The sequence below is a fragment of the Cardiocondyla obscurior genome, linkage group LG12, assembly GCF_019399895.1.
Source record: "Cardiocondyla obscurior isolate alpha-2009 linkage group LG12, Cobs3.1, whole genome shotgun sequence".
NCBI lineage: Eukaryota > Metazoa > Arthropoda > Insecta > Hymenoptera > Formicidae > Cardiocondyla > Cardiocondyla obscurior.
The window spans coordinates 5,570,448-5,593,803 of NC_091875.1; the positions used below are offsets into that span (position 1 = coordinate 5,570,448).

A 23,356-nucleotide genomic window follows, 5' to 3' on the forward strand; every position below is an offset into this window, starting at 1 on the left:
TTACGTTGCGTCGCGCAGGTATTCGTTGCCGCTTTGTACGAGAACAACGACGGCGAGCAGGCGATCAGAGACTACATCTCGTCGGTTCACGGTCCGGGTAGCGATTGTCCACATCCGAGGATACTGCCAAACCTCGTGTCCATTTGCGTCGCGGCCATATTTCACAGGTAGGCTTTATCCGAATTTCACCGCATTGGATTTTTGTACCGCGAACAAGAGATTTTCAACGAGAACGATTTTTCTTTCGCAGGTTCGAGGTGTCGAGTCGCGCGCCGTTGAACGACGAAAAATCGCCGCCGCTGCCGCCGCTGCAGTGTTACTTGCTGGTCCTGAACATCGCGTGAGTATCGCGCTCTTGAGAATAACGACGTCGCACTTGCGGAGATACGCGTTCGTTTGTGTATCGAGAAAATTACAGATCGGAGTATTCCGACTGGCGCCCGGGTCTCGGAGGTCTGCTACAGCCCGTCCCGTTCCCGGAGGAGGCCTTGGCTATGAGAGAAGTGCAGGAATCAGTGCTGGTGTGCGTGATGCGACGACTGGCAAAGGACTCGAGATGCACGGTGCATCGCGTCCTGCTGCCTGTCCGAGAACCACGTCCAGGCTGGCTTCACATCGCCGCGCCGTCCAGCCCAGCTTGTCCAGACCGCGGAGAACTTTTCGGCGAGATGGTGAGATCTCATCAAATTTACATATATTTATTTTATTTTATATTTTTTTTTTAATTATATTTTTGTAAGTAAATTTCGCCAATATTTGTATGCAACGAATTTTACTAGCGCCTTGAAACATAGCTCTCCCTCCGCGCTCAAGAATTTCACCAATTAATTATAACTATTTACGAGGAACGTTTTTACGTCGGAAACTTTCCCCGCTGCTAAATCTTTAGCAAACCACCCTCCGCGAATGTATTCCAAGCAAAGTTGCAACGCCGATGTATCTTCTGTTCCTTAATCTCGTATATACATCGTTCCTATCGCGTTTTACGCGCTCGGATCGCACGTGGCGATATAAATATCAAGCGGTGAAATAAAGAGAATACGTGCGGATGAATACGCAATTATCGCGCTTATCGGCGCAACGGTGTCGAATTTATCCGCACGTGAAACGATCACGGTAGCGTTCGGTAGCGTAATCTCGCGAGCCAGGCGTTTCGAATTGCATCGTGTCGGGTCTCTACACGATAACACACACCGGAATAAGATCTGTTTTGTTCGGGGACTATTCATCCCCCTTCTCCGGTGGGGGAGGATAGAGGGTGGAACGGGACAGGCCGAGGCGGCAGCGTCGATTATTCGACGTGCAATTCGATCGGAGGTCCGCCTGAATATTCATGAACTCGCTCTTTGAGATGCGCGGGCGCGTCGGCTCTCAATGGACCCGTATTGACAGCATCAATTCCAATTTTCTCGGGAATAACCGCGAAATCGAATCGCCACAATCGCGCGGCATTAATGAAGTCTGTCGGATCGATTGTGGCCCGGCGAGCGGAACAGGAAGACGTCCAGTGATCCTGGCAGCGAGCGGAATTCTATTCTCGATTGCAACCGAGATCGTAATCCCGCTGTCGGTTCCATTACCGGGAAGTTTTAGCGGACCCTCGCTCGCTTGTTTCAAATGAACTTTAATTAACGCTCACGCGAGTCATTCTTCGGGAAGTTTAAAACGCAACGAGGTACTCGGCGGCTGTTATAACGTGGTGTTTTCGACAGCTCACGACTTTACTGGCATGCTGCTGTCGGCGGAAGAGATTCATCGCGTCTCTGCTGAAGCAGGCGGGCGACGATTGCATATTGTTGGCGGTGCGGGGCTGCGACGCCGCGCAGGAGGCGCTCTGCTTGATGCTCGAGTGGCGTTTGCTGCCGAACGAGGAGGCGAGACTTCAAATAGTTAACGCGCTCGAGTCCACGGAATCCGGGAAGGAGCATTACGCCGCTCTCTGCCAGAGGCAGAAGAATCTACAAGAGCTGGTAAGCTAATTCACGAACCGTTTCGTTTCCGCGCGAAAAGGTCGGCCGTTTTTTCATGCCTTTACTTTCTTTTTGTATTTTAATTTAATGGTAATTAAAGAGATGATTTTTGTTGGATTTATAATATTGTTTTACGTTCATATTTCGCTAGCAACAAAAGGGAGGACCGCGCAAACTGACCCTACCGGTGCGAGCGACCGACGCAGACGTCGCCCTTCTGCTGGGTGGTCGTGCCCTCGGTAATCTCGAATGTCTCAGTCTGGCCTTCACCTCCGTGACGTCCGCGTGCGCCGAGCAGCTGATAAAGCTGCCCGCGTTGAGATACTTGAATCTGTGGGCCACGCAGTTCGGCGACACCGGCCTACAGATGATCAGCGAGCACTTGCAGAAGCTGCAGGTGTTGAACCTCTGCGAAACGCCGGTGTCCGACAAAGGCATCTCCACGTTGGCCTGTGAGTGTTCATACCAAAGTTTCCAATTCCAATAAAAAAAAAAAAAAATAAATAAAAGTTATCCAGTGTAATTGTTAAATTAATTTAAATTTGTATTTCAGCCTTGTACTTTGTTCAAAGAAAGCTCTCTCTTTCTTACAGCGCTAACCAGCCTAAGAAAATTGAATCTGAATAGCACGAAGCTATCGGCTCAGACATTCGAGTCATTGAAAAAACGACTGCCAGCTCTGCAGGAGTTTGATATTCGATACACGGAGGCCTGGTGACCCGAAGTGCCGACCAACATCTCGCCACGTCATTCGTGTTTCTCGTAAGGCGATAACGAAGGAAGAACGGTGAGGTGCTCGGTCGTTCGGAAGGAAATTCAAAAGACTTCGCTAAATAACGTTCACGTTCTTAATGCGTTGGACGGGTTAATTTCGTTCATTTAGTTTCGATTTCGCTGATGCGCGAACGTTTATATGAAATTACTGAGTTTGCCAGTGAAGCTCACTCAAAAGAAGGGAAACAGAGTCTTTCATTAGTGCGGGATAAATAAAGCGCTTTCATCGTACTTTTATCTCGCTTCTTTCGGTTTAATTAGTCGATCGATTAATTTCTTTCCAGAAGGCGATAAGCGCGCGCGATAACTTGACGGTACCAACGTATCCACGGGTCCATTGAATGCATCTTTTAGTTTCAATTGATATTATACGCTTAAGACGTTAGATTCTCTTCCGAAAGCCTGAGCCAGCAGCTCGACGGCACTCCCGTGACGTACGTTAATTCAGAAGCGTTCCTTCCGCGTCGCCACAAAGGATACTTTTCAGAAACATTCCAACGTCATAAGTTTAGACGTCAGCTTCCAAGGAAGGTGTGCGCTCTTTTGAATAAATAAATGTCGGCGAGGCGCGAGTCCACCTCTCGAGTATTGCGCAAATATGCGCAGCGACGCGTATATAACGAACGCGTCAAAGAGTTACGACGGTTTGAGCCATAAAATGTTAGACGTACGCGCGATAAATCGTCCTGGGGATGACGAAGGGAACATTTACATGAACGCGCTTGCCTCGCCAATTCCGATCGTTAACAATTGCGTTTAACGATCACCTTCGCGACCTTATACAATTTTGAAAGCCGGTTTCGTCGAGCGTCAACTTCAACAATAGTCGACGAGTCCTTCCTCCATTTAGTTCCAAGAAAAGGCGAGTTGTTTTCGTTCATCTTTGCATCGTTAAAGCATCGTTAGAAACGCAATACATTTTTTTTTTATCTCGCCTGTAATCCGTAGTGTTTCTCTCTTTTTTTTTTTTTTTATACTCGCGTGGATTAATCCTCAACGATCTTTCTTTTCGACGGAGATTACAATTATCAAGTTCCATCGATCGCGCTGATGAAGCTGTAAATCGTTTTCATCCACCGCGTTCGCGACAAACTTTCCGCTCGCAGAACCACGACGTCAGTCGAAAAAAAAAAAAAAATTAAGCGGATACTTCCGAGAAATAAGTTTCGCGTAACGAGAGTTATCATGTAATGAAACGTCGTTAGTAAAAGTCTCGCCTAAGGGTTGGATCGGTGACGAAACTAAAGACTGCTTCCAATCGTGTATCAGCGCATTGCTGGATCGTGGCCGTCGGCCGGTCCTTCCGTGCGCGAAGTGTTCTTTTTCGTCGGAAAGGCACACGCTATACCGACTTATCCCTTTCCGTCACGAGGCGTGCCCAACTGCCTTAAATCAGCGAGTTCTGAGCGACCACTGCCACAACACGCGTCGGCGAGCGCGATTTTATTCTAGCGAAAATTAAAGAAGCGAAGCTTCAAAGCGCCCTGCCGCGAAAGTCTCCTCCGCGCTTAAACGAAGCTTCGACTTGCACGCGCATTTCGTTCCCTAATGTAAATAGGTAGATAGACAATTAAGAATCGTCTCCCTCTCCCGTTTCTCCTTCGATTAATTAGATAGATTTTAATAATTTATTCTCTAGCTAGAATTTTCTCGTATTTATATATGTATATATAAATCGTATATATACATATATACATATATATATATATATATAAAATATATATATTACGATAATGTTATATGTATGTCGCACGATCCTACTCGTAATTGCGTGAACACGCGTTTAGGGGGATAGTCGATGTCTCGAGTCCAAAACGCCGACAGGAAAGAGGAGAAGGAGAGAGAGAAAGTGAGAGACGGTGCTTCTTGAAGAATGGCAAGATTCGGTCGTCGCGGAAACCGCGACAGTGGCAATCGATGGTTTCGCAAAAAAAAAAGAATAAAATAAAATAAAAAAAAATAAAAATAATAGTAATAATAATCTCATCTCGGTTATTGTAAATTGCCGCAAGGGAACAAGCATTGTAAGAAGACTGTTTATGTCAATTTCAATAAGGATCGTTAACTTAAGAAGCCACGAATTAATTACTCAAGTTGATTCCTCAGCGTTCACGCGGTTGTGAGCGTGGTAAATAAAAAAAATTAAAAAAAAAAAAAGAAAAAAAATACATTTGAATTTAATACCTCACAGCATCTGTTCCGTCACGCCTTCCGTTTGTCTTTGTCACGTCTCGTCGAAAGGATTCGCGATCTTGTGCCGACCACCTGGTTCTCGCGTGACACTCCGCGAGCCACAAGTTTACCCTTTCGGTTTAATCCTCGGATCGTTTCCTCGCATGTAATTCTAGCCGTTGCCGCAAAGTCGGCGAAAATATGTAAATCATACTCTGTTAGACGTGTTACAAGAATGATCGGATGATTCAGCGTTAAATTATTATTAATAGTATCTTTCTTTAACATTTTCGTACGAATAAACTGTTTAATCGAAGAGTGCCGTTTGTCGTTTATACGAACCTTAATATTCAACCCTAAACTTTTTCTAATTTTTTTTTTTTTTCCAGAGATGGAACATGGAATAATTAACATTTATACTTTCGTTACGTTTCAATGCTGCACATTGGACGAGTAAAAAAAAAATATAATAATGGTGCATTCTATTTTTTTATTTCGCTCTATTAAATACGAAAGTAATTTGTTGCAAGTTGCACCTTATAATAATACAAATAAATGCAAGGTTATTAAAAAGTATTATGACTTCACATATTTTAGATTGCAGTTACATAGATTAATCGATATATCGTAATTTTACATTTATCTTTTGCACAAGGTAAGTACGTTTGATTTTACATTGTCACTAACACAATACGATTCTTCTAAATACAATAAAAATTGATTAATGAGTTAAACAAGACAGACAAATATATCCTTCATTTTGTAAAATCTTAAATATCAGTGTTATAAGATATCTATATGTATATTTATATATAAAATATACAAAAATTGTCATAGAATTTTTTTAATTTATGCAAATTAAGTTTATTTAGATACGTCAAAGATATGCTATGTTGATGTTTTATTATATAGTAAAATATAATTCGCTTGTGGCTTCTCGATTATTTTAAAATCATAGAGATTTAGATTTGATCGGCGTATTTATTCTCCCTCGTCGCTAGAACTAAACAGATTGTCGAGAGGCCAGTTTTAGAATTCGTAATTCATGCGTCGTGCTGGCTGCTGTTGGGCACTAGCAATCTCCAGTTCGACCTCTCTCTTTAGATTATCAGGTAACTGGTCCCACACACTTTGAGGCACGGTATCTAAAAAATAAATATAATATTTCTGTTAGAATTGTTTCATTAATCATCACGTTTTTCAATTAAATCGCGATGTAAGAGTAATTTAAACCTTTAATGACGACGCATTAATTATGTAAAAATTTAATGACGACGAATTAGAAGTTCGAAAGTGATGGTTGATCTTGGAATCGCGAAAAAGTGCTTCGTTTTTCTGTTTTGGGAGACGGAGCTTTGGGCGCATCCGAAAACTTCGAAAAAAACAATGATCGATTAATGATTAACTATATTAACTGTCTCACTTTTTTATGCGGTTGTCTCTTTTTATCTAATGGCCGAAATCTCTCTAACGCACACTTCAGTCTAATTGCGGAGGCTCGGGCGCGAAGACGTGTTCTCAATTGCTCCGCAATTACGCGTATTTTCGACCGCGGATATAAAAGGACACGTGCGAATAAGTGTCGACGTCGTCGACTCGGGGGCGAACAATCATTTTTTATACTCATGTGTTATTCTACTCGTCGTTTTGTGCTTCGAAATAATGCTTCGGAAAGGAAAGGTTATGTTAGCGGGCCGGCGAAGTGAATTGCGCCGCGCGTTCGATATTTCGAACTCGCTTCACTCGGCATCTCCTTCAGCGACATTCAACGTGTTCCGGTGATCGCTATTGCACCTCGCTCATCTTCTTCGTCGCGGTCGAGATTATCATAACGTTTCGAACGAGTAATTTTTGAGAAACTTGAAGAAGATAAAGTGCGCGAGGGAACTTTTAATATCGCGGCCCGTCTCGTTCGCCGTTTGCTGCAACGTTTTGACGTCGTTCGTACCGCTGAGAATTGATCGAAGAATCAAGAGTACTTGGCTTTACATCGTGGCCAGTTTCCTGTGTTCCGAGATCGAGGACGACTCCAGAGAAGACCCGGTGGAATTAAACAATACGAATATCGAGAGTGGACATTCGTACAACTGATCGTTCGTCGCGCTTCCTAATTTAAATCGTGAAAAATCGCCGCGATAACCCTCCCGTTATTCTTTCGGTCGTTCGTCTTTCGAGTGAGTGTCAGTGATTAGTGATTATAAAAAAAAAAAGCAGAGCAGTGTAATATAGTGTGAAGTGATTGAAAATGCTACAACACGTAAGGATTAATTCATGCAGAATACTGCCCCAGAAAGAAGGAAAGAAGGAAGGAAGGAGGGAAGGACGGACGGACGAAAGAATGGGAAATAACTTAACCGGAAGATACAATGTAAGTAAACTTAAAATTATTAATATTATTAATTAATGTCCGAATATAATGACGCGCGCAAATTGGGATATCGCGAAAAACGGGACGCGTGTAGAGCGTGTATAGTCTCTTTTAATTATTAAAAAAAATTATTATCTATTTTTTTTTTAAATACCTGTGCATTTATACATTAAATCCGACCATGTGATCATCTCTTGCGAAAAGCAGTAGACACCCAGTTTACCGCCTTGTAAAGTCGAATCGAACACATTGCCGGAATCCATTATCATTTGCGAGCCCTGGTACAGCCAGAATCTGATTAGGCCGATCTTAGGTCTGTGCAGTAAATGCCATCTGTACGACACTCTCGGTTGCCAGCCGAATTTGTTCGGGTCCCTCCACAGGACCTTCACTTGATTCGGTGTGTCTCCTTTGTGCCAAAGGCTGTTTCGTAGCATCTCGCCCGGTCCGGTCTCCGACTGGACGAGCTTCAATACAATTCCGGGCTCGGCCTCGGCGCGGAATGGGGCCGGTTCCCAATAGACTTGCTCTCCTTTCTTCCAGTAAACAACGTAGAAATGTCGATTGTCCTGATAGGAAAAAACAAAGCCGGCGAAATCGTCGTCGTCGTCGTGATTGTCGATGTAGAAAGTCCCTTCGAAGTCGACGTTAGTCAAAACGTCCGGTCCTTCAGAGAAAGAAAATGATAGGCGAGAGCGCGATATTTCTTTAGAACTAATTAGCAATTAATTTCAATATTAAATTCTTACGGGCTTACCTATCGCAATTCCGGGATCGCTATTGAGAAGTTGTTGAATCTCAGCACCTTGATTATGAATTTTCCATTCAGGATCGTGCTGCGCGGTGCCGAATGGATCGAGAGCGATCGTGACGTATCTACGGAAGTCCGTCGTCCATATCAGACTGTTATTGGGACAATTGTCCTCCCGGTTGACGATCGTATCGTTGTCGTTGTCATTGAAGCATGCGTCTCCAACGCCTTTGTCTGCGAGAAATATAAAAATGTTAATCTCCACAATTTTTTTTTTTCGTGAAATCACGCTTCGGTCTAAAAACTTACGCATGCTGCGTTGATCCGGGTTGTAGACGTAAGGACAGTTGTCAATCCTGTTGGGCACGTTATCTCCATCGAGATCGTCGTCGCATTCGTCGCCGATACCGTCGCGGTCGACGTCGTTCTGCCCGGGATTCGGCGTATCCGGACAATTATCTTTATCGTCCTGAATACCGTCCCTGTCGCGATCCGCGTTATTGTCGCAGTCGTCCCCGACGCCGTCGCCGTCGACGTCCGTTTGATCGGGATTGTTAATACCAGGACAGTTATCGCAGGCGTCGCCGATGCCGTCGCCGTCGGAGTCCCGCTGATTCGGGTTCTTTACCTTGATGCAATTGTCCTGCGTGTTGTACACACCTAGGCAATTTCACTTTCGTTATTTCTTTTCATTTGGTATTCCATTTCTCCTTTTTAAAGTTAAAAATTTTTTTACCGTCGTTATCCAAATCGCTATCGCACGCGTCACCCTGGCCGTCGTTGTCGAAGTCCTCCTGGCGCGGATTCCAATTCGACGGACAATTATCGCACACGTCGCCGATCTTGTCTCCGTCGCTGTCCAGCTGGTCCGGATTATAAGTGAGCCGACAATTGTCTGACAGATTCACCACGCTGTCGTTGTCCGCGTCATCGTCGCAGGCGTCGCCAATTCCATCTTCGTCGGCGTCTTCTTGGCCGCTGTTTGGTACCGTTGGACAATTGTCGGTGTAACAACGTCGGTCGTGGCAATGGAGGCTCCTGTCGGGGATACCGTCGCCGTCAGTGTCCGGACCGCAATAATATCCGTTTCCGGTCCAGCCGGTACGACACTGCAAACGATCAAGCGATTCGATATAATTAGTAAAATTACGATAATTAATTTTTATATAAAACAAGCATTAATCGCAGATTTTTATAGTTATAAAAGTCTAAAAATTTAACTCGATAACGTGTCGAAGAACCGCTTACTTTGCATACGTATTCGTTGTGGTACATAGCGACGCAGTTGGCATTAACATCACAAACCGTCGTCATATCCGGGCAGACGTCGTGCTCAAGATGGCATCCAGCCGTTTGATTACCGATGTAACCATTTTTGCACGGACCGCATCTGTAGGATCCCTGTAAGAACGAAGAGCGGCGTTTAAAACGTGCAACAAACTCAGTCGTTTCATACGCTTGTAAAATTGATTCTCCATTTTGCAAAGTGCGAAGAAAAAGTTTCGATAGCTTCTCCCAGGAATTTTTTCACTCACCTGGGTGTTAATACATTCCGAATAGGGATCGCATCCGCCGTTGTTGACCTCGCACTCGTTAACGTCCTGGCAGATCTGTTTCCGCGTTCTTGCCATGTCGACACCGACGCCTTCCGTCGTTGGTCCTGTATAACCCGGTGGGCAGCGGTCGCATCTGTATCCAGGATGGAGATTAATGCACCGCACCCCAAGGTAACACGGTCGAGCCAGCTCGCACTCGTTCGCATCCGTACAGACCGTACCGTTGCCCACGTATCCCAACGGACAGGAGCCGCATCTAAGTCATATTTGAAATTAGCGAGAATCATTAAGTGACGCGCCATACGTGACACACGACGAAAAACACGTTCTTATACTCAAAAGATATTCTACGTAACTCGAAAATCAAGTCCCCCTGAAGCTGATTGCAAGAAAATTTTAATAAGCGTCGTTTAAAAATTAATTGCATAATTTTGAGTGATAAATTTTTCTTAAAATTCAGTTTTTTGCCCAGGGAGATAGGCTTTATTTAAATTAAAATTATTTCGTAGAACCCAGACGTAGTATACTCGCGAAACGTTTACTTGAAATACGGCGGACTGTGAGTAGGATAGCATTTAACTTCCGGATGACAGGGATGATGGTCGCAGGGGTCTCTTCTCTCGCATCTCTCGCCGTCGCCGTTATATCCGCTTGGACATCTGCCGCATCTGGAAAATAAGATTATATATCAGGCTGCGAACTTCTTAAAAAATTTAATAGCCACAACGTTGTCGTTCTATTAAAAAATAAATTCAATTCCTTACCTGTAACCGCTGATGTCGTCGTCGTAACACCGCACCCCCTGGAAGCACGGCCGTTGGATGCAGGTGATGACGTTAATTTTGGTACAGACTCGTCCGTCTCCGGTGTAACCGTGGCGACATGGGCCGCACTTAGGTCCGCTCGGTGTGTTGCGACAATCGACGCCGGGGAAGCACGGGGACTTATAATCGCACGTGGACGGCGGTGACACTACGGAATTACCGGGATCACGGCTCGAGTACGAGTGAATTGCCAATTTTCAGGGGGTTTTCGACAGCCAGTCTCCTACGCGCGCCGTGCGAGGTCCAGCGCGGACCCAAAAAAAAATTATGTGACGGCCCAGCGTGTCGTACATGCACGTGCAATTAAATGCTTAAGAAAAAAAAAAATAGAGCCAACCTCGCGGATCCTGTGCGTTTTATGATCTCTAAAGCAAAGACGGTGTAACGAGAGATGTAACGATAGTTCAGTTGCAAAGCCGAATTTTAATTCGATTTCTGCCGATAGAATGTCGAAATAAAAGTAATGAAGAAGAGAAAGAAGAAAGAGAAAGCAAGTAAAAATGTTCCCGACTGCAACAGGATCTTTATATGAATCGCGAACTTGACACCGAAGAGTAATTAGCTCGGAAAAATTAATAACGTTTGACTTTTATGGACAGAAATATCGCGCTTTAAAAACGTCTAAGTGAAAGCTCCCGCCGACTGCCCACGTATCGAAAAAGATATGCAAATGCAAATATACGTGCTATAGATTGCGCAAGAATGTAAGAGTCACAACAAAGTTGAATTGTTTCTAACAACAGGCATTTATTGCGTTGTAAGGTTGCTTAATACAACTGTTGCACATAAATAGATAGTCTCCGCTGACAATTGCCACGTACAGATTAAAGATTCGAGGGTGTGAAGGACGACGCGCGTGAGATAGATTAATAAGATTCATTTAACTGGCATTACGATGCGGTTTTGACTAACTTCTAAGTTAAAAGAACTGTTATTTTCGAGCACGTGTCCTTTCAATACGACGGAACGTCACTCACCGGGTGTACGACACGCCGAGCAGTTTTCAATCAAGTTACGAAGATACTGCGTGTCCATCCTCTGTAAAACGAAAGGCGATAATCGTAAATTTTTTTTTTAATTGCATTCATTCTTTAATCTAATTAAATAACGTTACACTTTCTGCTAAAAATATTTTCATGCCACGACGTAAGTCTCATGAAAATTTTATTTTAACAACATATTTATTCAATGACCAAAAGAAAAAAATATTTTTTAAATGTTTTATACACGTTAGTCTAATATTATCGTTAAAAGTATTAATTAGAGTTATCGAAGATGTCAATTCATATGTAACAAAAAAATTACTTCATCGCTTTAACTCACATTTTGTTCCACTTCCCTCCAGAGTCTCTTGGTAACGTTGATTAATTCGTTCAAGGTTTTCACGAGTTGATCGTCGGTCTGGCAGACTGGAAAACATCTCCCGTGAGAACAGGTTAAATTACTTAATTTTAACGTCCGCTTATCTCACCCACCTCTTTCATCCAGACTCTGAATCCCGATGTCGCCTCTCCTGGGTTTTCTCACGCCGGACGAGTCGTCCGATGTGTCCGGCAAGTCCGTTGGGCTTGAATAGTATCCGTCTTGGCCCGAACTGTCCAAGTACGGACTTCGACCGGGTCGCTTGGAACTATTGAGAGATCCATCAGTCTCGTCGGAGTCCGGCATTAGAGGATTCTTATTAGAATCAAACGAATTTAAGCCGTCCTTCGGACGCTTAGTAGGACGATTTGTCGCAGTGAGATACTGAGGCTGCGAAGAAGATTCTTTAGGGTAATTAAAATCGTCCGTGTCATCCGATCGTCCAGGTTTGTCGTCGGAATCCGGTTTATCGGGTCGTTTAATAGGTGATCCGGATAACAATGGTCTTTTAGGTCGATGACCTGTAACAGGTTGTTGATTGTCCGACGATTTAAATTTGTCCGGGTAGTCAAGATCGTCCGTCTCGTCTGATTTTCCAGACTGAGAAAATGGATCGGACAAGTCGCTCGGATCGTATTTGTCTGATTTGCTTTTGCCTGGTGAACCTAAATGATCTTTCTTCTTGGATCGATCTTTCGGACGACCGTGGTGATCCTTCTTATCTGAAGGTTTCTTTTGATCCCAAGGATATTTCGGACTACTGGAAGATTCCAAACCACTGTCATCCACTGTGCTCCATCCCCCGTCATCGCTTATAATATCGCTCCCATTAGATTGATCTCTTAATTTCTTTTCGTCGTTCTCATCGCCATCGCTGGGTCCTTTATCGTCGGGACATTGCTCTTTTTTTAGTATTTCGGTGATGCTTGAGAATTTATACACTTTTATTCGACATTTTCGTTCTCTAAACTAAAAGAAAGTTTGGAAATTTTTATTAATATTATTGTAGATTAAATTAATTTTAATTTAACAATTTGAGCACTTAAATAAAGAACATTGCATTTAGTAATTTACAAAAAACGATATATATTATTGAAGTAATTGTCAGCATTTTTAATGCCGTTAAATTGTTGTCATAATGAACTAGAAGAATAATTTTTTTTTACTAATTAAATTTAAAAAAAAAAAAAAAGAAATTGTATATATATACATATTTTATAAGTCTACAAGAATCGCTGACAATAAAAAAAAGTCAAGTCATAGAATATTGCATGACATTGCATAAAGTCGGAATGTAATAATGCCAGTGACAGAAATAGGGCGCGAATAATTCATTAAAACGAATTCAATTCATCCGAGTAGTCAGAGATCTCTGCGTCTGAGGTTGGGTAAGCCAACCAGATGCAAGTAACAGAAACAACTAGCTTAGGTCTCGTCAACCATATTTGGAAAGGCATCGTCCCACGTTTGTGGACGTCACGTAAATAAGAAACTACCGTATGATCGCGAGCGAAGAAAGCAGCGGTGAAAAAGAAAAAAAAAATATTATATCGAGCAAAGTTAAAGGTGGGAGCAGCTAAACATTCTTTCGATATTACGTCTTTCAGAAATTATATAAGTATATTAACACGAAAGATTTAATTGCCCGATATTTTATGGGGGATAAAGACTTACTATTTCCACGTGTGAATTCTTTGTTTCCGCTAAGTCGCGGAAAGTTGTCTTGAGCGGTATTGAGCCTTCGTAGACACAGTCGACGTACACGTCCATGCGAGAATTAGGCTGACTCTGATGCACCAGGATAATCAGACTCTTTAGAGGCGTGTTCACCGCGAGGCTGTCCACGTTGACGTGCGATGCGCTGCGTCGACCAGAGTCGTCCAGACTTTCGAGAATGACTGCATCAAAATTATAAATAATTAGCAACGTGAACACTTTAACTTTCCAGGAAAAATTCGTTGACTCACCGCGCTTCGCTCGTCGATCGATCAGGAGCACCATTTTCGTTTTCACGTTTCGATATTTCACAGACAGCAGGGTTTCCATCGTGTTGCCGGTGTGCTTTCTTCTCGCTGAATCTTTGATGTTGGACAACGCGATAACGAATTCATCGTCGTACCATGAGTCCTGCAGGTTCTTAGTTAAAGCTGTCGTGTATGGCATCAGAATAAAAAAAAAAAAAGAAAGAAAGAACAAAGTATAAGTAAAAATATTTCAATTAAAAAAATTAATTAATACAAAATTTATGCTTCTTTACGTTAACTTGAGAAAAGTATTGGTCATCGATCTCACTTTACCATCAGGTTTCTTGTCGCGCCGCGCCGAGAATGGTCTTAAACCAGCGCGGCAACGTAAAGAGAATATCGAGAAATAACATTTTATTCGTACAAGAAAGGAACGCGAAATTATTTTACCATCGAAGGCTCGAATGTTGAAACTCTCCTAAGCACTACAGTCACTTTTAATAATTAAAATCGTTACCTTGGTCGGGTATGACGCTGCCGTTGACGGCGCAGACAGCCAGCAGCCCGAGGACCAAGATCGGGACTCGCATCCTGACGAGGTCCCGGCGCACTCCGTGCGATCGTACTCGGTATCGTTCGCGGATTGCGGCGCGTGATGTTCTTGCGATCCCCCTGTCTCGGGATCACAACGCGAAAGAATCTGACAGATACGACGGCACGCGCGAATGCAGAAGGCACGGCCGCCGACTGGAGCGCGGATACTCGCTGTCCGCGACTTTATACGTCGCCCACGAATACAGCCTCTACAAACGAGATTTCGTGCGTGCTACCTGCGGGCGATACGTTAGCGATGGGAGAAAATCTTGATGAATTAAAATGAATGGGGAATCGCGGCTGTTTTATCATTTTACAAAGATTGCCAGCCGTAATTACGCCTCCAAAAGCAAAACAGAACAGGGCGACGGACGGGGGAAGGGCTCTTCGCGATATAAAATCAATCTTGTAAACAGACGACGGAAATGAAAAGATAAGAATAAAGTCGTGGAGCTTGGGAATAAAAATCTTTACGCGCGATTGTAATTTAAATTAATTAAATCGGGCGATAAAAAAAAAAAAGAAAAAAGGAAGAGAGATTAGTTTATGTATATATTCGCTAAGGTTTTATCACAAAATTATTCGTTCGCGTACATCTCGCTTTGGTGAAATTAATTATTTTATTGCATTGCCGAGTGCGTTTCGGTGAATCAATTCTACTGGTGAAAATGGACAGCGGAGTAAGCGGTATTATTGCCGTATGATCTAGCTGAATGATTAGTCCTGATATCATCAATACGTTACTCCGGCGTTATTGTGTGCACCCGCCCACGAGCTGTTTTTAACGATATGAAATAGTCATAGCGAAAAGGCGTGCCAGAGCCGGCGCTAATATAAATTAAACGCTTCCTTCTACGGTGACACGAGGAACTTGCCGGTGAAATCGATTAATATGCGATACACTCATTCACACATTAGCATCCGCGTAATTTTATATCTCTGCACCTATAAAACTGTCACCACATTATAATAATACTTACAAATCTATCGTATACGATATAAAATTTTACATGACGACAGTAAATTTTCTACGCTCGTAGTTTACTTCTTTTCAACGTTTAAAATTTTTTCTTCCTTTCTTTTTTTCCTGTATATATATGTATATACAAAAATCTCGCTAATCTCGATGATTTCTGTAACGGGAGTTTAGTCCTTTCCGATGCGACGGACCTTGCAATAGGCATGGAACAATGTCGCTGGTGCTGTGCCAGTTACACGTGTGTGGGAAGTGGTCCCACCTACACATCCACACCAGTTTCAAACCGTAGACACGCTGCGGAAAGTTCAGTTTTCTTCACGATGGTATACATCGTTATGTATCAAAATTAAAAAAAAAATAATTTACGTTTTTTATCAGTATTTAATTTCCGAGCTGATCGATTGATCGTTGCAGCATCGTAGAATTTTATAAACTCGCGAGAGATCCCATTGAATTGAAATTTTTCCGTGACAAAATGTTTTGCGTTTCGGTACGTCCTGTTGCTTTTTTTTTTTCTTTTTTTTCCGTTTACGTGCCGCTGCAAACACGCGGAAGGAAAGAAGCTGCACCCATTATTTCGTTTCCATTGTTAACTACATTTTAGCCGTGTCGGATGCTGACCGAGATTTCGCGCGGCTGCAGCGTGCCACACGGTCCATTTTCCATCCTAATTGACCGATATTACGAATAACGATGTTCTGGTTGGTACATGCAACAGACTCGTTACGTACACCAGACTCGCGGAATCATGCGTATTCAATTGAACTCAGATTGGCGAATGCTACAGAAATACCTCCGTTCCGGGAAAGATTTACGATGACTCTTACTCACCGTAGATCAAAATGCATCATTGCGTCACATTGCACAACTTATTACGGTGCCCGATCGCGCGGTACCTAATAATTTGTACATTACGCGCGTCGCATAAGTTAGAATTATCTTATCTTTTTATTTACAGAGAAAATGTACAGGTACAATAAATTTATTACGCGAGCTTATCCTAAAAAGGTGTTTAAGTAATGAAAAAGAGTGTTGACGCGAAACGCAAATTCGTGTGCGTTTGTTCGATATACTTTTCTTCCTTATAAAAATATATGGAGCATAAGCGGTGTATAAATAGTTTACGTAATTCCCTCGCACAACCTTGTGTCGCGAAAGTAGATGTATATACATATAGTATATTAAAAAAAAAAAAGAAAAAAAAAAAGAAAGAAGAAAAAAAGAAAGAACACATATTCAACGAAGCACGTTCGCGGTTACATTTACAACGCTTGCTTATGTCGTAACAAATACGTATAAAATACCTTAGACTACGGAATCTTCTTAGTTTCTAGAGATTCTTATTTAGCTTCGAAATAAATATATCTAGAGATGAACGAGCGCGCAGTTTGCCCAGGAAAATCTCCGCTCTTTTTCATCTTCATCGCGTCAATTTCGTCAGAGGATCCTTCATTGCCGAACGCGACTTGATCAATCACAGGCGCTTTCATCTCGCTTATACGTTATCGTTATACGCCTGGCGGAGTAAGAGGGCTATTTTTTTTAAATAACGCAGGTCTACGTTTTCGATTGGCGACCGCGAGTGGATGCGACCCTTCAGTTCGTCTTGGCGCTGGCTACCGATTACGAAACGTGGTTTACAATCTCGGTCTTTCACGGGCCAACCTCGTCGGTTTAAACGCATCTGTTCGATCCGGCGAACGTCGCGTTCACTGTCAATCGAGAAGTTTCACTGATAGAGACAGCGGCGTGACTCGAGTCTCGATGGTGGCTGTACGCATCGGCGTCTAGAACGAAAACAGAGGTTTGAAACGTGAAACTATCCCTAAATCTCTAATTGATATCTCGAAAGCTCGGGGAATTTTTTTTTTTTTTTTTTTTTTTTTACCCCGAAAATAAAGTGCCAGCTTCAAACCCTCAGAGCACTGCACCTTCGAGCTGCGATCGTTTACGCTTTCTTTATTCCTTTACGAAAGCAACCAATGTGTGATCACTGTTATATTAGTCGCGCGTGGGAACATACAAATGTAAAACGCCGTGGGAGGATTTCACTTATCAATCAGCAGGTCGAAATAATAAATTACCGTTACGATCATGCGATGAACGTCTGTTATATGAGGTTGGAGGGTTAAAAAGAACCGGCAGGGCTATTACGAAAACGGTGAAAATGGAATCTCTGGCGTACGCGACGACCGGAAGTTCCACGGTTGTATTGATGGGCCTTAGAAGAAGATGTGACTGAAGCTTTGCCTAGAAATACAGGCTACTGTTAGCTTGAACACGTTAGTAAGGAAAGAATGAACACATCGTGGAAAATTAGTTTTCAGTTTAGACAGTTCACGTAACAGACAAAAGACATAATTTATGGAAACTTACTTTTTTTTTTTTTTTTTTTTTTTAATGGAAATAAAAAATAAATATTAATTTATAAATACGAATCTGGTCACGCCTTCATAAAATATTAATATATCTGTTGCAATTGCATGCGCAAACATGGAACACGTTCACGACAGAGCGAGGATAATCGAAGTAATGTAACGATTACACGAATTCGTTGTGAGAATTGAATTCTATTTCACGCTCTACCTGACAATGGATTTTATTATATACACCGGCTGCAATCGTTACACGTGTAGCGAGTAACGAAATCTTTTATGCAAAATTATTGATTAGACAGATCGTGATTTCATATGAAACATTAACCAGGTTGATGATGCTAGAAGCACGATTGAAAAGTTTATTCGTTCGAATTAGACACTTACTTTGTTTCGCTGGCGTATGTTGAAGATACCGTAGATGATGGGATTCATGCTAGAGTTTGTGCACGCGAAGAAGAAAAGAGCTCTCTGAATGCGTGGGTCGACTTTGAGGGCCGATGATCGATCGATCCAGTACCTGTTTGGACACCGACGATCACAGAATTAAATAATAATTTTCTCAAGTAGCACCGCTTTTTTTTATGCGGCCAAATTTGTACGTTTGTGGCCGTGAACGTCGGTCAAAGTCGCGTGTATCATTTTTTTTTTTTTTATCTTGTCCGCAATCGGTCCGGCGATATTGACTTTTGAAATACTACTCTTTAGTCGCAATTTATTTTTAATTGACGGAAAAAAATAGCCCGCGGAAATTAAAAATAATCGCGTACTCACCAAACGCTCATCACGTAGTAAGGAGTCCAGCAGATAAGGAAAACGGCGATAATGGTTATCGTCATTTTTAAAGTGCGTACTCGCGCCCGACTCAAGAAACCGCTCGAGGACCGCCGTATTCTGTCTGCAAAGAATGGCCGTGTTTAACATACCGCGCTCGCTCATTCATTATTTCAATTTCACCAGGCGCGATTACAAAACGCGTCATTAAATTTGTATTTAATATTTTTTTCAACCAACTCAAAATTAAATTACACGTCGTACCTTCGCTCCTCTCCATGGACCTACGGCAAATCTCCATAAAAATACTGGTATAAGTGTAGATTATTACGATCAGGGGAAACCAATACATCACCACCATGCCGAACAAACTGTACGAAACTTCGTGCACGTACGATGGAAAAATATTGAACGTAATGCATTGGGTGTAACAGGTGAAATTCGGATGCGTCTCTAAGTGGAATACCAACATCTGCAAAAAAGCAAACGCTGTTTAATGCAGTTCGGTCGAGCGGAACATCTTCCGTTCTTTATAAAAAAAATTGTACAAAAATTACCTGCGGAAAAGAACAAAGTACAGAGCCAACCCACGCGAGCATCAGCAGTATCTTCCCTTTCCTGTGAACGTCTAATATCTGGAGGGGTCGCATCACAGCGTAATATCTAGAAGAGGCAGCTACATGAACGCCTAGTTATGTGCGATCGTCTCAATTACCGCAAATTGCGTTAACGTAACATTGCGAAAAATATTAACAATTAACCGGCGAACGGAAATCGCGAAGACGATATTTTTTACTAACCTGTCTATGCTTATGCAGACTATTACAAAGGACGAAAGGTACAGGCCGAACATCCTGAAGAAGGCCATTATGCGACACATCGCGTCCCCCGCTTCCCAAGACACCGTGCTCGCCCACCCGATTTCGAACGGCATCATCAGGAACGTCACCTAATTGTGACACGTCACGTATCAGTCTCCAAGTTTAAGCTAATTGCGATCAAAGCCTCGCCAGGCGTTACTTCGTCGCGAAAGTTAATTTGTTTCCCGAGCCGTTGTACTTACAAAGAGGTCAGCGATCGACAAGTGCATCACGAGGTTCTGTATCCGGGACTTGGACTTGCGCTTCTTTATTATAGTCAGCACGGAAATATTTCCGATCGCCGATATCACCATTAGGATGCTGTAAGTGATTATCGTCACTAAGTGGGCGTCATTGAAGCGCAACTCGATCGGTAGCTCTTCGTAAGCCGAGTCATTGCACTTGAGGCTCTCCTCGTCTTCGGCCTCGCCTAACTGCATTATGTTTCCCATGTCATCGAAGAGCAAACTGTCAATCATCTGAAACTGTCACGTATGATTTCATTGAATGTCTTTTACACCGCTTATCTTCTCGTTTTTAATCGCTGAATCACTTCGAAGAGTACCTTTTTTTCTTTCTTTTAATTTTTCTTCTGGAGTTTATAACATAATAGTAACAAAGAAAACGTTGGAGAATAGAGAGATAAGACTTTGAACGTGAACCCGAGAGATGCTCACACTTTTAGCTCGGTTCGGAAAATAATAGATCAAACTGCATCCGGAGGGAATCTGTTTCAGCAAAATACGCAATAATTCGATCAGAGGCGAACATCGAGACGAATGTTTGGCAGATCGTGTTTATTTGTGTTTAGCGATTTAGCCTTTAAACTCGGCAGACAAAAGTCTATTACGTCCAAAGGGTTGCGTTGCATATGTGACTCAATCTGAAGCGCGAATAATTAAACGTGGAGAAAAAAAACAAATTAAAAAAAGAAAAAAAAAAGAATCTTTTAACAATTTTTATTATTATTAAAATAAATAAAAATTCATACTTTTAATCTGCTGGCGTGATTTAATTTTTCAAACGTAATTTAATTTCATTGTAAAAAAATCTTTTAATCCTAGAGTTGTATTTTTCTTCAGTTTAGCTGTCCGTAAATAAATTCAAGTATCAAAGGATACTTAATAATATCTAACAAAAAGAAAAAAAAAATTAAACGGAGTTATTTTATTTGATATACGATGCGTTTATTTATATCTTACGCGATTAATCGCGGGGATGGAGTCGCTTTCGCTGCGAAGCTTCGTGCCGAATGACCGTTTCGATTTACATTGCAAATTAGTCGAGCAGAGCGCGGAAAACAATATATTTTACGACAATCGTCGATCGCGGCTTATTCGTAATCGCTTCACCCCTGCGCGCTATTGACAACGAGCCCTCATCGAGCGGGGTGTGTTGTAATACTGATTCGTTTTACTTCTCGCTGACATACCGAAGCTTCAGCGCAGGTCCGAGCGTGTCGTAGGTGTTGATGCTCGAATTAGTTCGCTACCTTTTGCAACTGTTTACGAATTGTTGCGTTTTCTGAGAACCGACTGAGATCACCCCTCGACCGGTTTATTATATTAAGCCGAGAGATTAGAGAAAGCGTACTCCTATCTCTCGCGATTCCACACTTCTGCACGGATCTCGATATTAAAGAGCTTCAATATGGATTACGTTCCAAAGTACCAAATCCGCCTTACATCATACGCTAAACATGCGCAGAAACACGGAACTAAACTTCGGCCCCGAGGCGCAAAGTGCATCGGAGGAACACGTTAAGATATCATTAACGAGTTGTTTTTCTGCAATTAATTTTATAAACTTTGTTTTAATCATGGCGTACGCGGTTCTTTCTTTCTTTATTTTTTCTTTTTCCTTTTTTTTTCGGGGTTTAAGCGATATAATCGCGCTTGTTTGGGTGGAGAACCGATGCATCAATATTATGCCGCGGAATGAATGCTGGAGAGGAGCCGGGGATCGAGGACGATGTGAAGCGTAATATCACCCAGACGAGGTCAGCGAGCTTCGAAATTACAGACGCAGATAAATTGTTGCTCGATTTTCAGTATACTTTCTGGAGAACAATCGCATTCAGCGTATTTTCGAACAGCGTTCGATACTTGCGACGCAAAATGCGAACCCGTATAGTACGAAGCGACGAGAAATTTCAAATTAACGTCGGGGAGAAAACATGTTTCCCCGACGGATGCCGATAATTGTCGCGGTCCCTTATCTAGATTCTCGTTATTCTTACAATATGCCGCAAGCCGAAATGAGGTTGGTATGGCGCCTAACTGATCTGCCACGATTTTCGTATCAATAATCGCGATTGTTTACGCAATTTATTTTGCGAAAAAGAAGAAAAAGACCGTCAGATGTTTTCGTTCAAGAAACACGCTTGATTAGATTAGAAACTAGGAGCTTTGTTTATGCGAGATTAGGTACCGCCGATCGGAGAAAGTGCGCTTCAATTTACAATTGCAGGAATTGTGCCGAATAACTTGGCCGCGTACGCGGTAAAATATTTATTAATCTCTAAAGGATTTTATATGACGCGAAACGTCGGACGCAGGATGTGGTCCCATCGAATGGAGCTGATATAACTCAATTAAGAATCCACCCTCGTATGAGCTCGCGTAATTGGCGTATCGATATAATGTAATTCGTCGGGCAATGAAACCTGATTAATGCTCCGCGTATTTAGGACTTATTGCGCAAAAGCCATTGAATCGGTGAAAAATTAAGACTCAATTTCTCGTAAAAACGTGAACGTATAGAAGTGAGTTAAGGGCACGACTCACCGTCTGCGAAATTGGGAAAGGTTGTTTCTAACGTGCCCTGTGAGAATTTGCCGTTATTTCTTTGGTAAACGGTGAATAACTGCGACGTGATAAAACGTCGCCGACGACGTCCGTAACGATTCATTCCTAACAAGAACGATGATAGATAACAACGGCTACGACGTGGCGAAGATATACGATTTGTGATCGCGCAGCTTTCCCCTCGCTTTTCCTTTGAATTATTTCTAACTTGTATTACTGGTATTTCCAATAATTATTAAAAAAAAAAAAGTTTAACTCTTAATCGACGAAAACAGGTTGCGAGAAAATCGAAGATTCTATTATTTGAATATTATTTTAACGAAAAGTAAAAGGAAACAAGTACACTTAACGAACAAAAGTACTTACATGAACGTCTTTTCACTTGATACAATTTTAACTTCGTCTTGACGTCCGTTAATCCTCGATGTAATTTTTAATATGTACCAGCGACGAAAGTGTGATTGATAATTCGCCGGAACAAGTAACTTAGCTCAACCTTCCATAAACGTCGATGTCGAATAACTTGGAATCGTGTTTTTACTAAAATACCGATATTGGATTATTGTAATTTAATCGTGAGAGGTAAAATTCCACCACAGTAATCTCGTTTTTGCGAATAATCTTCAAGCACGTATCACCCCCGCGGGAGCACACCGACAGTAATAATCGCGACGGCACGTTCTTCACGTGCGTGGCCTCAATCCGTTTTCTGAACTGGGATCATCGACTGGTCGCATAATCGGCTCGATGAAACGGATCGAGTGAAGCAAAAGAATAAAAAAAAATTATTAAAAAAAAACCGTATCTCGGCGAGACGGGGAAAAAAGCGGGAGACGAAGAAAAAGGGGAGGTTTATCGTTTCACCTACGTTGGATATCGCTAGTTTAGCGTAAACGCGGGGGGGGATGCGATCGCACATGCGAATACACGTGATCGACGGCTGCCAGACGGCGGAATTCGGCACGAGCATAATTAAGCGCGCGATGATCGACGTGGGACTGCCGATCCCGCGGAATGCCCGCGATTCACCCGCCGACGCGGACACTTAGGCCAGCATCAAGGGTCAAGTGTCAAATCTCCGCTGATAGGACTAATGTGTCGAAGACAGTGTCGTCGGGCGGAGCACACAGCTGGAGTATGATCGGAGGATTTATACCGGAGATGAAACGTGAATAATCGCGCGCGAATGGGCGCATGGATGTTCGAAGAGACGAAAATACATCTTC

General features: G+C 42.5%; 3 protein-coding genes across 7 annotated transcripts in view; 1 reads left to right on the forward strand and 2 right to left on the reverse strand.

Annotated features, from left to right (window-relative positions):
* Positions 1-5,232, forward strand: part of LOC139107249 (C-Maf-inducing protein) — a 29,710-nt gene extending 24,478 nt beyond the window's left edge. Inside the window, exons 4-9 of the mRNA XM_070664689.1 lie at positions 19-167; positions 251-340; positions 419-671; positions 1,713-1,970; positions 2,122-2,422; positions 2,564-5,232. Of these exons, the coding sequence (XP_070520790.1) occupies positions 19-167; positions 251-340; positions 419-671; positions 1,713-1,970; positions 2,122-2,422; positions 2,564-2,688 (1,176 nt within the window). The 3' untranslated portion in view covers positions 2,689-5,232. The remainder of the gene's footprint in view (positions 1-18; positions 168-250; positions 341-418; positions 672-1,712; positions 1,971-2,121; positions 2,423-2,563) is intronic.
* Positions 5,233-5,386: 154 nt separating this feature from the next.
* Positions 5,387-14,779, reverse strand: Tsp (Thrombospondin). Its single transcript, XM_070664688.1, has 15 exons — positions 14,259-14,779; positions 13,745-13,924; positions 13,452-13,675; positions 11,891-12,746; positions 11,739-11,824; positions 11,393-11,453; positions 10,356-10,563; positions 10,134-10,259; positions 9,571-9,847; positions 9,284-9,436; positions 8,772-9,144; positions 8,345-8,695; positions 8,042-8,269; positions 7,439-7,951; positions 5,387-6,061 (listed from the first exon to the last, which is right to left on the reverse strand). Exons 1-15 carry the CDS (start codon positions 14,329-14,331, stop codon positions 5,946-5,948), a joined length of 3,825 nt encoding a protein of 1,274 aa, XP_070520789.1. The 5' UTR covers positions 14,332-14,779; the 3' UTR covers positions 5,387-5,945.
* Positions 14,780-16,239: 1,460 nt separating this feature from the next.
* On the reverse strand, positions 16,240-23,124 carry LOC139107250 (adipokinetic hormone/corazonin-related peptide receptor variant I-like). 5 transcript variants are annotated; one of them, XM_070664694.1, is made up of 8 exons: positions 19,527-22,481; positions 19,264-19,412; positions 19,021-19,126; positions 18,728-18,935; positions 18,464-18,587; positions 18,077-18,209; positions 17,399-17,564; positions 16,240-17,101 (listed from the first exon to the last, which is right to left on the reverse strand). In XM_070664694.1, exons 1-8 carry the CDS (start codon positions 19,800-19,802, stop codon positions 16,989-16,991), a joined length of 1,275 nt encoding a protein of 424 aa, XP_070520795.1. In that variant the 5' UTR covers positions 19,803-22,481; the 3' UTR covers positions 16,240-16,988. The 5 variants fall into 5 exon arrangements, with proteins under 5 accessions (XP_070520795.1, XP_070520794.1, XP_070520792.1 ...); XM_070664691.1 differs by lacking the exon at positions 16,240-17,101 and adding an exon at positions 22,497-23,124 and having other exon boundaries at positions 17,189-17,564; positions 19,527-19,802; XM_070664690.1 differs by lacking the exon at positions 16,240-17,101 and adding an exon at positions 22,497-23,124 and having other exon boundaries at positions 17,189-17,564; positions 19,527-19,808.
* Positions 23,125-23,356: the final 232 nt, after the last annotated feature.